Below are 17,140 nucleotides of genomic sequence, written 5' to 3' on the forward strand. Positions count from 1 at the left end.
GGCCAGGGGGCACTTTTTTGAAAGGTGTATATAGTCTCTGTTGCAAATGTAATGACCCTGCTTCCAAACCTTAGGGATCTGCATTGCAGTTCTTTTAGGGTTTGCCACAATCTCTCCCTGGCATCTCTCCTCAAACAACAGATACCTCCAGTACCATTAGCTACCTGTGGCTAATGGAAGCACAGGTACCGAATATTTCCAAAATTTAACAGGAAGCTGTACTGCACAGCGCCACACCTTGATCTAACAATTTACAAGAAATACAGGGACCAGGGGAAGATATCAAACAATACCATATGGATGCAACCATCCACAAACAGAAGGTAGAAAATTCTGCACAACAAGAGACCCAGTTTCTTTAACAAATAAATGGCATGGAAAAAAGGTATGGGGGGAGGGAAATTGCTAGAGAAGAAAACAGATTTATGAGACATGTTAACCAAATGCGTTTTGTGGACTTTCACAGGATCTTGATTTGAACTAGCCAACTGTAAGAGACGTTTTTTGAAACAAGCCAGTTAAGCAACACACCGGGAGTGGAAATGTGAATTCATTCAAACGTGGCTGGGGAGAAGGACCCAAGTAGGAGTTTGTATTCGTGATTCAATTGAGAAGAAACACAAAGCTGGGAATAGCTTTATCTTAGTAATGTTAGCAACATGCGTCTCCAAATTTGCTGTGGAAGAAAAAGGGAGCTTGGAAGAGCTTCAGGAGTGGCAGCACATCACTGCAGGATGGTTCTGAAATCCACCCAGCAGAACAGTGGAGATGAAAGGACACCCTCCTTTCCCTTCACTTAGCTGGTGAATTAGAGGAGTGCCTACTTAGATCTCCCCTCTTCCAGGGAGACTTCCGGGCTTGCCTCACTGCCCTACTCCCTCCCCACCTCCGCCTCCCTGCACTTCTCTCCTCAGAGTCCTGAGACTTGCAGGGTAAGAGAGACAAAGGGTGTGTGCCAAGGCCCTGAGCTGGGCTGGAGCTCAGGGGATACAGGATCTCAAAGGGAAACTGGAACTCAAATGCCAAAGAGGAGACTGGAAAAAAGTGGGTAGATGTCAAGGAGAGCAGGGACCATAGGGACCTTTAAGTCCATGGCAAGGATGCTGCCTTTATTTTAAAGACCAAGGGAAGCCACCACAGAGCCTTAAGCCGGAGAGGGGCCGCTAGCCTTTTTCCCGTTGTGTTAGGTAACCCTCACCTCTTTGGGAGTACTGACACACCAAGGGCTGGCAGGGCCACCTTAAGGCCGTGCCACCTTAAGCGGCCACCACTCCTCCCCCCAGCACAGCCATTGGGCTGGGGCGGCAACCTGGCCACCTTGCACACGCCCCTTGGGCTGCTGCCCCACAATGGCCAGTCTGCTCCGGGCTGCTGGGAACCCCAGGGGGCTGTTCCCCTGGAGGGGCTACTGCTCCAGGGGGACGCAGGTAGGTGGGGGAGGGGGAAGCCTGCTGGAGGGTGGGGGGCCAGATGCCAAGCTTCCACCAGGCTCTGTGTGCTGCACCAGCACCCTATGACCTTGAGCGGAGGATCACTGGGCTCACTCTGTGCCAAGCGTGGGTGTTGAGTGAGATGGGCTGAGGTCCCCACAGCTGCCACAAATGAGGCTGGTGGGTGTAAAATCGAAAGTATATGGGCTCCAGAAGGCTCTCTTTGGGGCTCCCAAATGTGTAGACACATTTTGAAACAATGCCTAGGGGGTAAGGATGGTGGGGGGAGGCACCTCAGTGGCTTGGGGATGGGGCTTTCCCTTCGCATTCTTTTATCCCTTTCAGTTTCCTAGCGCATTCTTCTTTTATCCCTCTCAGTTTCCTAGCGTGCCTGGGGCAGTGTTGGAGGAAGGGCAGAGATAAGTAACTCTTCCTAGCCACTAGGGCAGGACTGGCTACGTTATGGAACCCTGTAGGGTTCCTTTCCGGAGAGTGAATCTGGCTCCTATTTTGACCCAGGTGCTGTTTTTTCCCAACTCAAACATTGACCTTGATGGTTCTGTTTAGAAAGGGGCCTTCCTGTAGGGTGGGTTTACTTCCTGTGGGTCCACCGGCCAGGCCTAGCTGTGCTGGCCCTCCAATTGGTGTCAGTGGGGTGCTGGCAGCCCCTCCCCCACTCCTGGACCTGCCCCAGGGGGCCGGGGGTGGGGGCTCTGAGCGACTCTTGCCGTGTGTTTCTTCTTTGCAGGGCGAGCTCAGCAAAGGCTTTGTGGAGGCTCTGAAGGCAGTTGTGGGGAGCCCTCATGTGTCCACTACTGCTGCTGACCGAGAGCAGCACGGGCACGATGAGTCCATGCACAGGTGTGGGGGCCCCTCCCCCATCAGAGTCCTGGGCTGTCTTCTCCCCCACCCGATCGTTTTTTTGGGGGGAAGGGCTGCATTCTCTGCCTCTCCTCCCCACCCATCCCTCTCCCAGGATAGCCTCAGGCCTTGGGGCTCCTCTGACATGAGCAGGACCGAGGGTACACCGTGCCCGCAGAAACTGCTGATGGTCTGGTTCCAGGTGCCGACCTCCAGGCGCTGTGGTGTGGCCCCAGAATGTGGAACAGGTCAGCCGGCTGGCCGCCCTGTGCTACAGCCAAGGAGTGCCCATCGTCCCATTTGGCACGGGCACGGGGCTTGAGGGTGGAGTCTGTGCCATGCAGGTAGGCGCCCCCCCTCCCGTCACACCTGTGGCTGCGTCCTCCCCGCCTTACCTGCCCTCCGGGGCTCCTGACCGGTGGGCAGCTCAGCCTCTCCACCTCTCCTATGGGAGGTGGCCTGGCCCCGGGAGGACGCAGGTCCATCAGCTCCTTGGCAACCCTTCCCACCAGGGCGGCGTCTGCATCAACCTGACACACATGGACCGGATCCTGAGGGTAAACCCACAGGACTTCTCTGTGGTGGTGGAGCCTGGCGTCACCCGCAAAACGCTCAACACCTACCTGCGGGACAGTGGCCTCTGGTTTCCTGTGGGTAGGCTGGAGCTCGAGGCCCTTCCCCGGTGCCCTGAGGGCTCCCAGGGGGGCAGGGCTGTTCCCGGGCGCGAGGGGAGCCCTCGGTCCCCGGGTACGTACCCCAGGCCGCCTTCTGCCTGTACTCTGCCCTGCAGACCCGGGCGCGGACGCCTCCCTCGGGGGCATGGTGGCCACCGCGGCCTCCGGCACCAACGCTCTGCGGTATGGCACGATGAGGGACAACGTGCTGAACCTGGAGGTGGTGCTGCCCGGGGGCCAGCTGCTTCACACCGCGGGCCTGGGCCGGCACTTCCGGTGAGCCCCTCCCCCTCCCGGAAATGGGATTGGGCGGGCTGCCAAGCCCCTGAGGGCTCCGAGTCTCCCCTCAGGCACACCGGCCAACGTTCTTCACCTGTCTTGATGGCAGGCTGGGCCGACTCCCCACCTGGCAGGGGCCTGGGGGACGGTGCTGGGCCTTCAGCTCAGGCTTGTGGCCAGAAAGCCACCACCTCCTGGCCGGGCACTCACCTGCCTTATATGTCCCCGGGGTCCAGGAAGAGTGCAGCCGGCTACAACCTCACAGGGCTCTTCGTGGGCTCTGAGGGGACACTGGGACTCATCACGGCTGCCACCCTGCGCCTGCACCCCGCCCCTGAGGCCACGGTGGCCGCCACCTGCGCATTTCCCAGTGTCCAGGCTGCTGTGGATGCCACGGTTCACATCCTCCAGGCTGCAGTGCCCGTGGCCCGCATTGGTGAGCTGGGGGCTGGGCCGTCTAGGTGGGCTTCCTGGAAGAGGCCTGGGCCTCACCTCACCTGCCCTCTCCTTGGCCCCAGAGTTTCTGGATGAAGTCATGATGGAGGCCTGCAACAGGCACAGCCAGCTGAACTCCTTCGTGGCACCCACACTCTTCCTTGAGTTCCACGGGTCTGAGCGGGCACTGGCCGAGCAGATAGAGCGGACAGGTGTGCTGGGCTCCTGTGGGGTAGGGGGCTCAGGCTGGCCCCGAGTGAGGCCCCGCGTGAACCTCCCCCTACCCTTGCAGAGGAGATCACCCAGCACAACGGAGCCTCCCACTTCTCCTGGGCCAAGGGGGCCCAGGAGCGCAGCCGGCTCTGGGCGGCGCGGCACAACGCCTGGTATGCCGCTCTGGCCCTGCGGCCGGGCTGCAAGGTGAGTTGGGCTGGGGTGCAGGTAGCAGCCACTGCCCACCGTCCTGCTGGCCCAAGCAGGAGGCTGAGACCCACTGTGGGCAGTCTGGCTCCTACCCAGCTGCTTCTCAGACACTGTTGTCTGCCAAAGTCTCAAGAGGGAGCCCTGGCCTGGGCACAGGGACAGTGCAGGTGCTCTTAGGGTCCCTGCACGCGGAGGGCAGGCTGGCTGGAGAGAGGATGAAACAGAAGGGGTCGGCCAAATTGAAGGGGAGACTGGGCTCCAGGCAGCATGTGCAAAGGCGTGGCCCCTTGGGCCCCTCCACATGTGCCCTGCATGTGGCCTGGCAGGGAGCAAGGTGAGAGCTGGCGAAGCCTCTGTGGGCAGGGCAGGGCACTCACTCTGGCCATGTGTCTGGTCGTCTGGGGCAAACAGGCCTAGAGAAAAGCAGCTAGTTTTGGGGGTGTGTGGTGAGGCCAAGGCTCCTTTGACCTGTTCTTAACCTTGGCCACAAGGACCTCTTACCTCCAGGCAGGCAGGAGGTGAGGGGGGACAACCTCATAAACCTGCCCCCACCCAGGGCTATTCCACCGACGTGTGTGTGCCCATCTCCCGGCTGCCGGAGATCCTGGTGCAGACCAAGGAGGACCTGAAGGCGTCAGGACTCACAGGTCCGCATGCCCACTGCCAGAGCACCATGTGGGAGGGAAGGGGGAGGCCTGGACTGGGGCAGCAGCTCTATCCTCTGGGCCCCCAGGGTGCATTGTTGGACATGTGGGCGATGGCAATTTCCATTGCATCCTGCTGGTGGACCCAGAGGACACTGAGGAGCTCCGCAGGGTCAAGGACTTTGGAAAACAGCTGGGCAGGTAAGAGAAAACCCCTTGGCTGGTGGAGGTGGGGGGGGGGAGTACCCTGCTGAGGATCTCTTCGCTGCCTCCCAGGCGGGCACTGGCACTCCACGGGACGTGTACTGGGGAACATGGCATTGGGCTGGGCAAGCGGCAGCTGCTACAGGAGGAGGTGGGCGCCGTGGGCATGGAGATCATGCGGCAGCTGAAGGCCATGCTGGATCCCCGAGGCCTCATGAACCCAGGCAAGGTGCTCTGAGGGTCTCCAAGTGCTTGGCCTACAAACCCCCAGACAGTGGAACCTCCTGTTCTGAAACCTTCCTTCTTGTCACAAAACAGTTCTGTCTTGGCCCAGATCTGCAGGTGTCCTTGCTTGCCTTCCCCTTGGTCCAGCCCTCCCTGCTGCTGAGGACTGGGGGCAAGGCCTCAGGGACTCAGCTCCCTCAGCCCTACTCTACCTGTTTGGTGTGGTGACAGGAATAGGCCTTTCCTGGTGTAGGTGTCCTTGGGCCCCTGAAATAAACCAGAACCCCATTTGCAACAGTTTGGAGATGAGCAGACAGTACCTGTGAATGGCCTCCTGTGCCTGTCCTCACCACCTCCTTCAGGTTCTCTAACCTTTGTCCTTGTCCCTTGTCCCTCCTCCCCTGTCTGTCCTCTGACTTCTCACAGTCTGGGAGGGAGGGAATGGTGCTTAGGCCACAGAAAGTCACTTTCAGGGACCAAAGTCCCTGTCACAACTGCTGCTCATGAGAACAGAGAGCCTGAGGATTTGCCCATGGCTGACGCCCCTCACAACCGGCCTCAACTGGGCCCGAGAACATTCTGAACATGTTCTTCAAATGGCTGCTGCCAATCAATGGAAAAGGAAGTGAAATTTTTGTCCTTGTATTATACTTCTCCATGGTGTGATGTATTTTACTACTAGCTTTTCCCCATTGAAGTCAGGATCTGCCCTCCCCTGGGCCTGCCCATGCCTTAGGATCCCTGGCCAGACCACCTGGCCCTCAAACTTATCAGTTGTTCCCAAGCCCACGAGAGGGCGCCCAACACCACAGCATCTGTGCTGGGCAGCGGCACCCAGGACACCCCTCTGTCCAGGGCCTGTAACTCTGCCTTGGGTCCCCTCCCTACTTCCCCAAGGTTGAGATGGGGTTGGCTTGGTGTCCTGGAAGTCGGTCTCTAAACTCCATCCCAGGAGCCTATCCTTCGGGCCCATTTCCCGTGGCCCCTAAGCAAAGGTGCTAGCTCAGCAAAGCAGGAAGGCCTGCGGGACCCTCCCATCTCCCCTCACTCCCAGAAACCTGTTGAACTCCTTCCCTGCCTCCACCTCGTGGGTCCCTCCCCGCCTCTCCCATCAGCTGTCCAGGCCCTGGATAGAGGCACCCTTCTGGGACTTCTCAGCCCAAGTTGGTCCTTGGAAGCCACTCGAACACTGGGAACTGAGCCCAGTTTGCTCCTCTGGGACGTCTCCACCCCCAGGCTGCAAGCAGTTGCTGGGCCAAGGGGTGATGTGGAGGCAAGCCTCACTGGCTCTCCCCAAGTGACCAGCTCCAGGCACCATCTAAGCATCAGCAGCGCACAGCTCACTGGCCCCACCCCCACCCCAACTTGGCTGCCTCGCCCCCAGCTCAGGGGGAAAGTCTGCAATGGAGGTGTCTCCCCTTACTGGGCACGGCTCTTCTTAGATGAGCTGGAAGAACAAGCTCACTGTTCGCTGAAATACCAGCCCCTGAAGATTCAACTGACTATTTCTGCCTAATTTGCTTTGTGTGTGTACTTTCTGGGGAACCATCTGGAATTGAGTTACACATTTCCTGACACCATTTACCTATAGAATTTAACATCTACCGCCTAAGCATAAGGACCTTCTCCTAGGAAACTCAACACTGTTAAACGGCTGCTAGCTGAACGGTCTTAGTGAGTTGCTTCTGCCCAGGAAGCTCCCCAAAGTGTGCAAGGCCCTTAGCCACCTCCCAGTTCCAGCTGGTTTCCTCCCCTCCTGGAAGGACCGAGCTTGGGAGAGCTGCCTGGATGGAGCATGAATGACAGCGCAGCTCTCGCTGGGAAGCCTGGACCCAGCCCGGTCCACCATGCCCTCGGAGCCGGCAATCTGGGTAGATTCTGAGAACACTGCAGCCGGCAGAGGGCCGCCGTGCGCTGGGTGGGAGTGCAAGGCGCTGGGGGTGGGGACAGGGACTGGCCCCAGGAGCCTGGAATAAAGCCCAGTGTGGGCTGTAGCCTGCCCTACCGGGTCACGACCACTTGGCTTACCCAGGGAGCTGCCAAGGCCCCCGGGCCAAAGCCTCCAAGGTGGTCACAGAGGCCTCTGCCTGCAGGCCCAGGGGTCAGGCAAGGAGATCTCCAGGGCCAGCTTTGCTAGAGGAATTAAATTTAGAACAGGGAGACACAGTTGCCAGGCAGAAGCAGGAGGTGCTGTGAATAGAACAGTGCTCTTTGAGGGGACAGATCTACGAGGGAACCTGCTCTGCGTGTGCCAGAGGCTTCCGGGAGGATTGTCTGCCCCTCACGGTGACCTGAGTTGTGTGGCTCTGTCCCCACTCAAATGTGATCCAACCTGGGGTTCAGGTTCAGAAGGGCCACTTTGTCCCCCCAAGATCATTCTGCCCAACAGAGGAGCCCACCTACAGACAGTTTAGAGCTCTTGCTCTTGCTCCCCTGGGAAGGGTTGGACCCCAGGGGCAGGGAGGAGGATTGGGGGTTCCCCACCCCAGGTGGGTCTGATGCTAAGGCCCAGACTCAGACCCGCAAATTCTTTAGCATTTCTCTGAACACTCCCGAGTGTGCCTGTGCCTCGGTTCACATCCGCCCCCTGGCCTGCGGTGCCCTTGCACTGAGTAGGTGCTTCGGGAAGCACTTGACGTTAGAGGACTGCAGAGCCAGGGCCTGAGGGAGCCAGAGCACTCTCCAGGCAACAGCACTGGAGAGGCCCTGGGAGGGGTGTGAGCACAGAAGCTTGGAGGCATCTCCCTCCAGAGCCTTCCTTCACAGGCTCTGCAGGAGGCCCTGGAATGCCGCTCCACGAGCCTGTCTGGCACAGGGACAGAGGCCAGGCATGAGCCGCTACCCCCTGCTCCGAGCTTCCCGCCCAGCTCGAGGTGTGCCAACTCCTGTGAGCCTGGAGTGGCTGGTTCCAGTTCAAGGGCTCTGAGCTGGCTCAGCCCCAAAGCAGGGCCTCCTTCTCGGCCTCAATGAAGCATGCCCATGAGTCAGCACCGAGATGCAGACTGAGCAACAGGCGAGGCAGGACGGACGTGGGATGGGGAACTGAGGATGAAGGCGGGGACTGGGCCGATACCTGAGTCTGCATCCTTGCAGCCTCCACCGGCTGCAGGATCTTTTTGCCCCCGCAGATCTTTCCTGAAGAGTTCTGTCACAACCACTCTGCAGGTGATGGCAGACGGACTCCATGATGCTTGGGAGGGTCAAAACCCCTGAAGGACTCAGGTATGACCTGCCAGGTTCCCTCTGCCCAGGCATGACTGCTCTGAGGACCACTCCACACTCCTGTAGTGCCAAGTAGCAGCCTGGAGGAAGGCTAGGGAGGTAGGTGAGGGAGTGGGGGACAGGCCTTCAACCCCCAATTCTTGAATGTGTAACAATACCTCGTTAAAATAAAGTCACACAGTGCACCTTTTATTAGACATTTTAATACCATATCAAAACACCTTGACTAATGAAGAAAGCTTTTCCCCCAAGCTTTGAACATTTTTTTAAACATTTTATAAGGTTTTTTTTTGTATTTTAATATATAAATACAGAAACCTATCTTGCATGGGCTGATGCCACGTGTGAACATCAATGGCTAAAATGTTCTCAAACAGAGTGCCTGAAAACAGGGATAACTGTACATATTCCTTTAGTAAGTCTTTTGTGTGTTTAAGTTTTCTGGAAACAAAAAATCCACAAGGGTCTAAGAAAAATGTTCTGGCATTTTTGCAGGACACTTGTGATTATTAAATCCTCTGAACTGACCAGAACCAGGAGGGAAGGAGGGAGAGATAAAGGGTAGGGAGAGGAAAAGGTCCTTGATAGTTTTTTTTTTTTTTTTTTTTTTTGGCAATGAAGTTAAATATCAGGGTCCCAAGGTGAGATATGTGCAAAACCAAGCCAGAAAAATGGAGGGGGAAAAAAAATACAAAAAAAAAAACCCCACCAAAAAAAAAAAAAAAAAGAAGAAGAAGAAAAAAGAAAGAAAGAAAGAAAGACAAAACACCCAAGGCAGAGTGGTGGTGACAGACAGGGCCAGGGTGGGGGGTGGAGGTGGGATGGTGCTGGGCTCAGGAGGAGACCGTGTGCGCGGCCCCGTTCGTCTCTGTCACTGAGTGGGCTCTAGCTGGGCAGCAGACAGCAATCTGTAAACATCACGAGGGAAAACACCAGTCGACACTAGACTTTTTTTTTTTTTATAATTTTTTTTTTTTTTTTTTTTGTAAACACTTTAGACAGACCCACAATGCCTTTCAAAGGTGTAAAAGAAAATGCCCTTTCCCTCCTGGGAGGAGGGCTGAGGGGAAAGATAGCAGTTGATTCTTCTCTCAAACTCGCTCTCATCCAGTTTGGTGTCCTCAGGGAGAAAGGGAGAACCATTTTCTGGAAGTCAGTGCAGAAGGGGTGCCCTGTTCCCACTGGTGTCCCCAGCTCAGCTCTGCCCGTGTCCGATGCCTCCTCTCAGGAACGGGGGCTGGCTGTCCCTGTGTGGACCGGAACACGTAAGTCGCGCTCTGGCAGCCGAGGCCGGCCGCGTGCATCCCGCTGAGGCTGGCCGGGCGTCTGTGGTTCCACTCTGGGGCCCGAAGCCCAACGTCCCGCCGGGGTTTGGACTCCCGCTCCGGCGCCGGCCCAGTCCCTCTGCCTCACTCTCACCCTTGCTTTTTCTTCTCCCCGTGTCCTCAGTTTTTGAGGGGAAGGTAAAAAGAGCAAATGTCCCTGATTTGTCTGACATCATCAGCTGTTCTGGGAGCTTACTTGGAATAAATAAAATAAACCTAATGAAAGAACAAAGGAAAACAAAACAAACAAACAAAAACAAGAGAGACAGACAGCGAGAGAGAGAAAAGAAAGGAAGCCCCAAAACCTTTTGATGTGAGATGAGGTGGAGTCAGGGTTTTGGTTTTCTCTAGGGGTTTTGTTTGTTTGCCAGAAAAAAGTGCCGCCTCAGAACTCACAAGGGACAGGGAGGATGGGGACAGGAGAGGGTGGTCAGCAGAGAAGCAAGGTGCCCTGGGGAAGAGACGGGGAGTCAGAGCACAGTTAGATAGGGACCACATGTGCACATCTGGTGGGGAAGGCTGGGCCGGCCTGCCGCAGAGATTGATCTGGAAGCGGTGTGTGCGTAAGTATGGGTGAGAGTGTGAGCGTGTGTGGGAGGCAGGTGGCCTAAAGGCAGGAAGAACCAGCAGTGACATGATCACGGATGAGCACCGCAGAGGACAGTGTACCGTCCCACAGGCTGTCTAGTTTAATAAGTGGGATGTCCATATGGAGAAAGGGAGTGAGGTTATCCCCCTGCCCCGAAGAAGCAGAGACCCCGAGAAGCAGGACTTGCCCTCACCACTCCTCCAGCATGAGGCGGAGCAGGACACAAACCCAGTGTCTGGTCCTAGAGCTCGCTGCTGCTTCTCCCACCCGGCACGTTCCACGGGATCTTTCTGAGCCTTCTTCAGGAAGACTCGCTTTAGATGTCCGGAATACATGGGTCTTTTCCCAGCAAATGTAATTCTACTGAGCAGCTTCTCCATCTGGTTAGGAGTTTGTATTTGCTAGTCTTCCTGGAGAATCATACCCGCCCCCTCACAGAACCATTAACTGGTAAGATGCTCCCTTCTTGGTGGGGTGTGTAAGGGCACCTGAGCTCCCTACACTCCAGGCCCCAGAGTGACTGGACCCCAGGCCCGGAGTCCAGAGCACCCCCAGCCACGGGCTCACCTTTGAGAGGAGTCAGCAAGCGAGCCCAGCAGGGTCAGTCCGCGGGATGTTCTGGACAAGATCTGTTCACTTCAAACCATGAATCTATGCAACTGAGGCAGGGAGGTGGCAAGGGGAGACACGTTACCATTGACTAGGCTGTTCCTTAGGGCGTATTCTCCAGGGGTTAGGCTTCTGAGCAGGGGTTTGCTAAATCACTCATGAGGACCTCAGGGGAAAACAAGTATGTCCCCAGACACCCACTTTTTGAAGCAAGAAGGGAGAACACCAAGACTGATGTCAGCTCAGCCTGAGGCATCGGCCCAGCAGGGTGGGTATAGGATTGGCTGGATCTGGGAGCTGCAGGAAGCAGGGAGTGTGGCCCTGAGAGGGACCAAGGCCTCACCCGAGGGGAGCCTGGATAGGGTCGGGGTGGTGGGGGGTAACAGCTACCAGGGAGAGGGTGAGAGCGGGACAGCCGTGCTGGCCAGTGAGCCCACCATCTCTCGGGCTTAAAGCACAAGAAGATGGGAACCAAGACCCAGCAGGGTGGCTGTTGCTCCAGTTCTGGAGTCCGGAGAGCCCCCTCCTTGGTCAAAGGGGCAGCCTTGAGGCTTTGTCCCCGGTGGGCCTTCTCAGGAGACATCCTCCCTCCCCACCCCCGCCAAGCTCTATATAGCTTGGTCAATTGTGGTCAGCGGATGGCCAGAACCCTTCCTGGAGGAGATGGGAAGGGGAGGACCAGCCCTTTGGCTCAGTCACGTTGCTGGGGACTGTCAGACAGGGCCAGACAAGAGGCTGACAGCGAAACCCTGGTCTCCAGTGTTTAGAGAAAGGACCATCAGAACCAGACAGGAAACAGAGATTGCCCCAAGAGAGCTTTCTGATTTGTAAGCCAACATCTGGGTATTTTCGAACACAGGAACCAGGTAGATAATTTGCATAATTCTCCCCTAGAGCCCAGCATTTCCATCTTCTGGTTCTGAGCGGTGCGTCCCTGGGGGGCTGGAGCAATCTGTGCCAGACCCAGGCCAAGACCCCCTCCCCTGGGGCCAACCTGGAGCCTCTCATGCACCAGCCACATCTGTGTGCCAGGCGCCACCATCGCCTCGTGGCCAGCAGCCCTGTGAGGCGGGCTGTGAAAAAGCCCATGTGTCAGAAGAAGTTCTGGGACTCAGGGAGCCAAGAGCAGATGGCACAGAGTGTCCTCCCGTCTTGGGAAAAGAGGTGTCTTCTTTCTAGCTGGAAGCAAGACCGCGGCTCGTACTAGAGCCTGAGAATGACTCTGAGCCCTGCTAATTCCAGCAGCTTTTCGTGCCGTGGCTGCCCAAGTCGTGGCTATTCTTGCCTCTGGCCCTCGGGGGAGAAGGGACAGGGGCTGCACACACTAGCCCTCTCTGGCACGGATGACAGTTCTCGTGCTGTGGAGCGGCCCGTGGAGGAAGAAAAGGCTCAAGGAGACATGCAAAAGCAACCTCTTTCCGGGTGGGATCTTAAGTGCCTCTCGCCTATGGGGCTCCGCAGGTCTCTCTGTCAGCCCTTACCATCCAGGCCATCACACCAGAGACCTGCTCTGCCCCCACTTAGAGCCCTTGGCAGAGGTCGTCCCACCACCCGAGGGGACTGAACGGCTAGTGGTGAGGGTGTCCCCCCCACCCCAGCAGCAGGGAAGGGGCCTTCTGGGGCCGCAGATGGAGCTGACCGGCCCTGGGGGCCCTTCCATACCTTTTGTGATAAATGCACAGGCAGGGCAGCCTGGCTATCGTGTCCCCCTGAAGCAGCTCCTCCAGGCAGATCACACACTCACCCGCGTCTTTCGTCAGCACATCATCTGCAAAGGGGGGGACAGAGGAGAGCGGAATATGGTCAGTCACTAGCAGACAGGTGGCACAAAACGGGCACAGGCCTGGGAACTGGGTGGGACCCTTGGGCCACCTGAAGTGGGCAAGGCTGTGTGGATGACACAGGAGCCCAAGGGTTCCCTGACCCGAAAGCCCTCCCTGCAGAGACAAGACATGCATACTGCACGTCCGTGATCTCAAGACCAAGTGGGACCAATCACAAGAAAGTGGCCAGGGGACGAAGGGCAAAGGGGCTCGGGGCGGGGACAGGTATGTCGCAGAGGCCAGCTGCCTCCCTGAGGAGACCTTCCCCCAAACATACACGTGGACCAGATGCCTGGAGTTCTGGTTTAGCAAAGCACGGCGGTGGGGTGTGAGGCGAGAGAGGAAGGAAGAGGCGGGAGCTCTAGCGACGGCTCGGGCTGGGGCTTGGGCAAGCCCGTCCGCAGCAGCATTGCTCGCAACAGCCGACGGTGGAAACAGCCCTGGCGCCCCCAGCCGAGAACTGGATCAACAAATGGGATCCATCCATACAGTGGAGTGTCGCTCGGCCATGGGAAAGGGGCGGACACGGATGCGGGCTGCAGTGTGGATGGCTTGGAGAACATCACGTGAAGGGAAGGAAGCCAGACACAAAAAGTCCCCTATTCAACGACTCTTTTCTATGAAATGTGCAGTGCAGGCCAATCCTGACGTAGGCCCACGGCTGGGGCAGGAGGGTTGCGGGGTGACTGCTCTATGGGGCAGTCTGGTGGTGTTCTTAAGAACCTCTTCTGGTGGTGTTCTTAAGAACGCTTACGATGAGATCTACCCTCTTGACAGACTTTCAAGAGTGCACGACAGTACTGCTAACTGCAGCCAGATCTCCAGAATTCACTCATCTGACATGACTGAAACTCTACACCTGCTGAATAGCACCTCCCTACTTCCCCGTCCCCTTGGCCCCGGTGACCCACTCTTCTACCCTCTGGCTCTGTGAGATGGACTCTTATTTCAGGTAAAAGTACAATCACGCAAGGGGTTTTCTTTGGAAAATCCTAACTAGACAGAGATGGTGGTGGTGGTAACATTGGGAAGGTTCTAAATGGTACTATGACTCAATTTAAAGAAGAAAAGGTCCCCCACAAAAAAAGGAACAGGAGGAAGCTACTGGACACCCCAGGCCCTTCGCACAGCCATGGTTGGAAAAGCCTGAGCACACAGAGGGAGCACTATGGCTGGGGCAGCAGCCCCTTATTAAATTTCTATGACATTCTGGGCACTGGCAACTCCGCGAAGAAGCCACGGCCTCAGGACTGAAGTCACAGTCTCACAGAGAAGCGGACAAGAAAATGGAAATGAACAGCACACGAACTTCTAGGAAGCCTTATGATGCATAAAAGCCCAGGTAAGAAGGGATGGCTGATGGTCCATCAGGGTGGGGACATTTCAGGCAAAGGGAACAGTATCTGTGCACTGGGAAGAGCGGGAAGTTTGCTAAGGCATCTGCAGAGAGACATGGGGGCCACAATGGGGTGAGACAGACACCCCCAGGACGAACTCGTGTTCTGCTGCGGTGCCTAGGCTTCATGTGTTTCACTGGCAGCCTCTGGAGACGCTTTCTGATCACCGCTGGTCTCTGCTAATACTGGAGGATGGGCTCGCAGAGCTCAGAGATGGGGAGCCTGCAGCAGCAGTGCAGGAGGGAAGGACTCAGGGCCTGCACTGGCCACGGGGGCAAGGAGGGAGGGATGGCATGTGCTGACCAGGGCAGCTGGGCAAGTGGCAGGTGCCTAGGAGGGGACCCAGGAAGAGAAGGTCAGGCATGAGAAGTGAGTTCAGAGTTGGGTGCAAGGTGCTGACCAGGTGTCTCCACTGGGACATGCTAATGGAAACCTCCCAGAGTCCACTGCAGTCTAGGGCTGGGGTTTAGAAGAGACGTGGGTGACGAGTGTAGACGTGGGATAGAGATTCAGCTGAAATCCAAGAAGGCAGAAGACAGAACACAAGGTTAACTCTAACATCTGAAAGGCAGGTGCAAGGGTGAGGGAAGTCAAGGTTACTCAGAAGTTCCCCAAACCACAGGAGAAATGCCAAGGAGGGGGTGATGGATGTGGAGAAAGGCGAGCTGGAAACAGGATCAGTTCCTCACTACTTGTTCTCGAGCACTGCCACTGACATACACCGAGATGGTGTGTGTTCAACTGAGCCGCAGTTTCATGAGCGAGGCAGGACGTATGTGTCATCCCTGTCTTGCCAAGGAGGACACGGAAGCCAGAGAAGTCAAACATCTTGCCTCTGCAGGGCCTGAAACCCTTCGCTTGGTGCCCCTCACCCTTGCTGTTTCTGGGTCCTCCCTCTGATTGCTCTGGTGGGAAAGGAAACATCTGGGGCCCAGAAAATGAGGATTCTTCAAGGCCTAGAGAGCTAAAGTGCCTTAAAGCTCCCTACCAGGAACCCTGACAAAAAAGCCCAATTTAGGAACAGTTCAGTACTGATGTCCCTGGGCATATGAGCTGTGGGAAAAGTCACTCTCAGCTGCCCGGCCACGACAACCTGGGATTGACCCCTGCCAACATCAGGCTAACCCACAGGCCCACCTGAACAGAAAAAGCAGGTGGCGCATCATCGGTCTGCCAGTGGTCACCTCAGACTCCGAGTGTGGCAAGCAGTGGATCAGCAGAAGAGCTTGATCCCATGTCCTACGGCACCAGATGCCCTCCTTACTGAGTATGTGTGCGCATCTGTGCGTTCATGTAAGCCCAGAAAACATCTGGAGGAGCGACACTTCAATGTCGAAGGCAAGGAAGACTAAAAGAATGTTTTTATGTGTTTTTTAATTTACTCGCACGTGCATTACCTGTAGAATTAAAAACCCCAAGAAGGAAGCGTACTGGTGTTTTCATGTGGCTCTGAAACGTGTTGATGGGGAAGATGGGTTTGGTGGACGGAGCCAAGTAACTGAGTGCCTGCAGGGAAACGCAGACTCTGGATGGTGGGGATCTGGGCATTCACGGTAAAACCCTCAAACTGTACTCTATGTTTGACACTTTTTTTTCTTAAGATTTTATTTATTTATGAGAGAGAGAGAGAGGGAGAGAGAGCGAGCAAGCACAGGCAGACAGAATGGCAAGCACAGGCAGACAGAATGGCAAGCACAGGCAGAGGCAGAAGCAGGCTCCCTGCTGAGCAGGTGCCCGATGTGGGACTCGATCCCAGGACGCTGGGATCATGACCCGAGCCGAAGACAGCTGCTTAACCAACTAAGCCACCCAGGCGTCCCTGTTTGACACTTTCAAAATAAAACATTGCAGGAAAAATCCCCAATAAGGATGGGGGGAAACCGGTCTGGGCTTTGAGAAGGCAGAGCTGTCTTGTAGACATTCCTGGGCGCTGACTTCTGCCCTCCCTGCCTCGGGAGTCTCATTGGTACAGGGAGTGTGGGCCCTGGGTCCCGGTCACGCCCCTCTCTCCACACTAATGGCTGAATTCCTTTCTTGCGGACAGTAAGGTTACAGATCCAAGTTATCATCCCTTCCATTTCCCCCCACTGACTGGCACCCCAGCTGTGAGGCCAAGGGGTTAGGTTGGAATTCCCTGGGTTCCAAACAGCTCCTTGCCCGGCCAGCTGTGCTCTCCACCTGCACGGGCTTCTGGCCAGGGTAGAGGTGACGGAGCTAGGGGGTGGGAGCTGGGAATGGAGATAAGACTTGAGATTTGCTGCTTCTTCAACAGGACTGGACTTGACCCTCCTCTCTGTTCATACCGGACGGCACTGAGGGAAGGGCCAGGCGTGCGTAGGAGACAGGAGGCACAAGGGCGGTTCCTTTTCCTTACCAAGGATTCAGGCTTGAGCACATGAAGGTCAGACGCATTTTCGTCCTAACAGTCCACTACCAGCACATGACACTTCGCAGACAGCACCGTGCTGTGCCTCACCAGCCAGCCTGGGGCTGCAGCGCGGGTGGGAATGAACTCGGGCTGGCCCATGCAGCTGGCAAGGGTGGGGAGCCCATCTCACTGTGGCCTGGAGTGCCGAGGATAGGGAGGAGTTGGGGGCTGGGAACCTGACAGCGTGGGGAGCCAGCGGTGTCCACACCCAGTGTTGTGCCCAGGGAGTGGCATTCTTCCCGGAGCGGAAAACAGGAGGTACACAGATCCGGCCACAGGCCTGAGTGGGCTGAGTAAAACTTCCTGTCCCAGTCCCTGGAGCTCTGGAATGGGCAGCCCCCAGATGTCCCTGGGAGCTCAGCAGGAGGGTGGAAGTGGCTGAAACCGATGCCTGGCTATCAACAGGTTCCTATGTGATTTCCACACCCTTTCTGCAGGAGGCTGCTGCCCGCCGTTGGGAACCTCCAGGCCCAAAGCCAAGGACCCTGGGCCTGGCACAGATTGAGGCCACCTGGTAGACAGACGCAAATGTCCCTTGGTATCCCTAGGTACCCACAGGATGGGGCCTTAAC

The 17,140-nt window shown here is 56.6% G+C and overlaps 2 protein-coding genes across 6 annotated transcripts in view; one reads left to right on the plus strand and one right to left on the minus strand.

Annotated features, from left to right (window-relative positions):
* The first annotated feature begins 1,308 nt into the window (after positions 1–1,308).
* On the plus strand, positions 1,309–8,587 carry LDHD (lactate dehydrogenase D). 3 transcript variants are annotated; one of them, XM_044255723.1, is made up of 12 exons: positions 1,309–1,427; positions 2,179–2,291; positions 2,494–2,635; positions 2,804–2,945; positions 3,082–3,241; positions 3,481–3,680; positions 3,763–3,891; positions 3,972–4,099; positions 4,659–4,749; positions 4,836–4,947; positions 5,023–5,179; positions 8,269–8,587. In XM_044255723.1, exons 1-12 carry the CDS (start codon positions 1,350–1,352, stop codon positions 8,386–8,388), a joined length of 1,572 nt encoding a protein of 523 aa, XP_044111658.1. In that variant the 5' UTR covers positions 1,309–1,349; the 3' UTR covers positions 8,389–8,587. The 3 variants fall into 3 exon arrangements, with proteins under 3 accessions (XP_044111658.1, XP_044111660.1, XP_044111659.1); XM_044255725.1 differs by lacking the exon at positions 5,023–5,179; XM_044255724.1 differs by lacking the exon at positions 8,269–8,587 and having other exon boundaries at positions 5,023–6,688.
* Positions 8,566–17,140, minus strand: part of ZNRF1 (zinc and ring finger 1) — a 99,662-nt gene continuing 91,087 nt past the window's right edge. The window contains exons 3-5 of one of the 3 annotated variants that reach the window (XM_044255726.1): positions 12,583–12,688; positions 10,879–10,970; positions 8,566–9,644 (exon numbers count right to left, since the gene is read on the minus strand). In XM_044255726.1, coding sequence (XP_044111661.1) covers positions 10,913–10,970; positions 12,583–12,688 — 164 coding nt within the window. In that variant the 3' untranslated portion in view covers positions 8,566–9,644; positions 10,879–10,912. The other 2 variants (XM_044255727.1, XM_044255728.1) reach the window with 2 other exon arrangements.

This window comes from Neovison vison, chromosome 7 (assembly GCF_020171115.1).
Source record: "Neovison vison isolate M4711 chromosome 7, ASM_NN_V1, whole genome shotgun sequence".
In the NCBI taxonomy this organism is placed as follows: Eukaryota; Metazoa; Chordata; class Mammalia; order Carnivora; family Mustelidae; genus Neogale; species Neogale vison.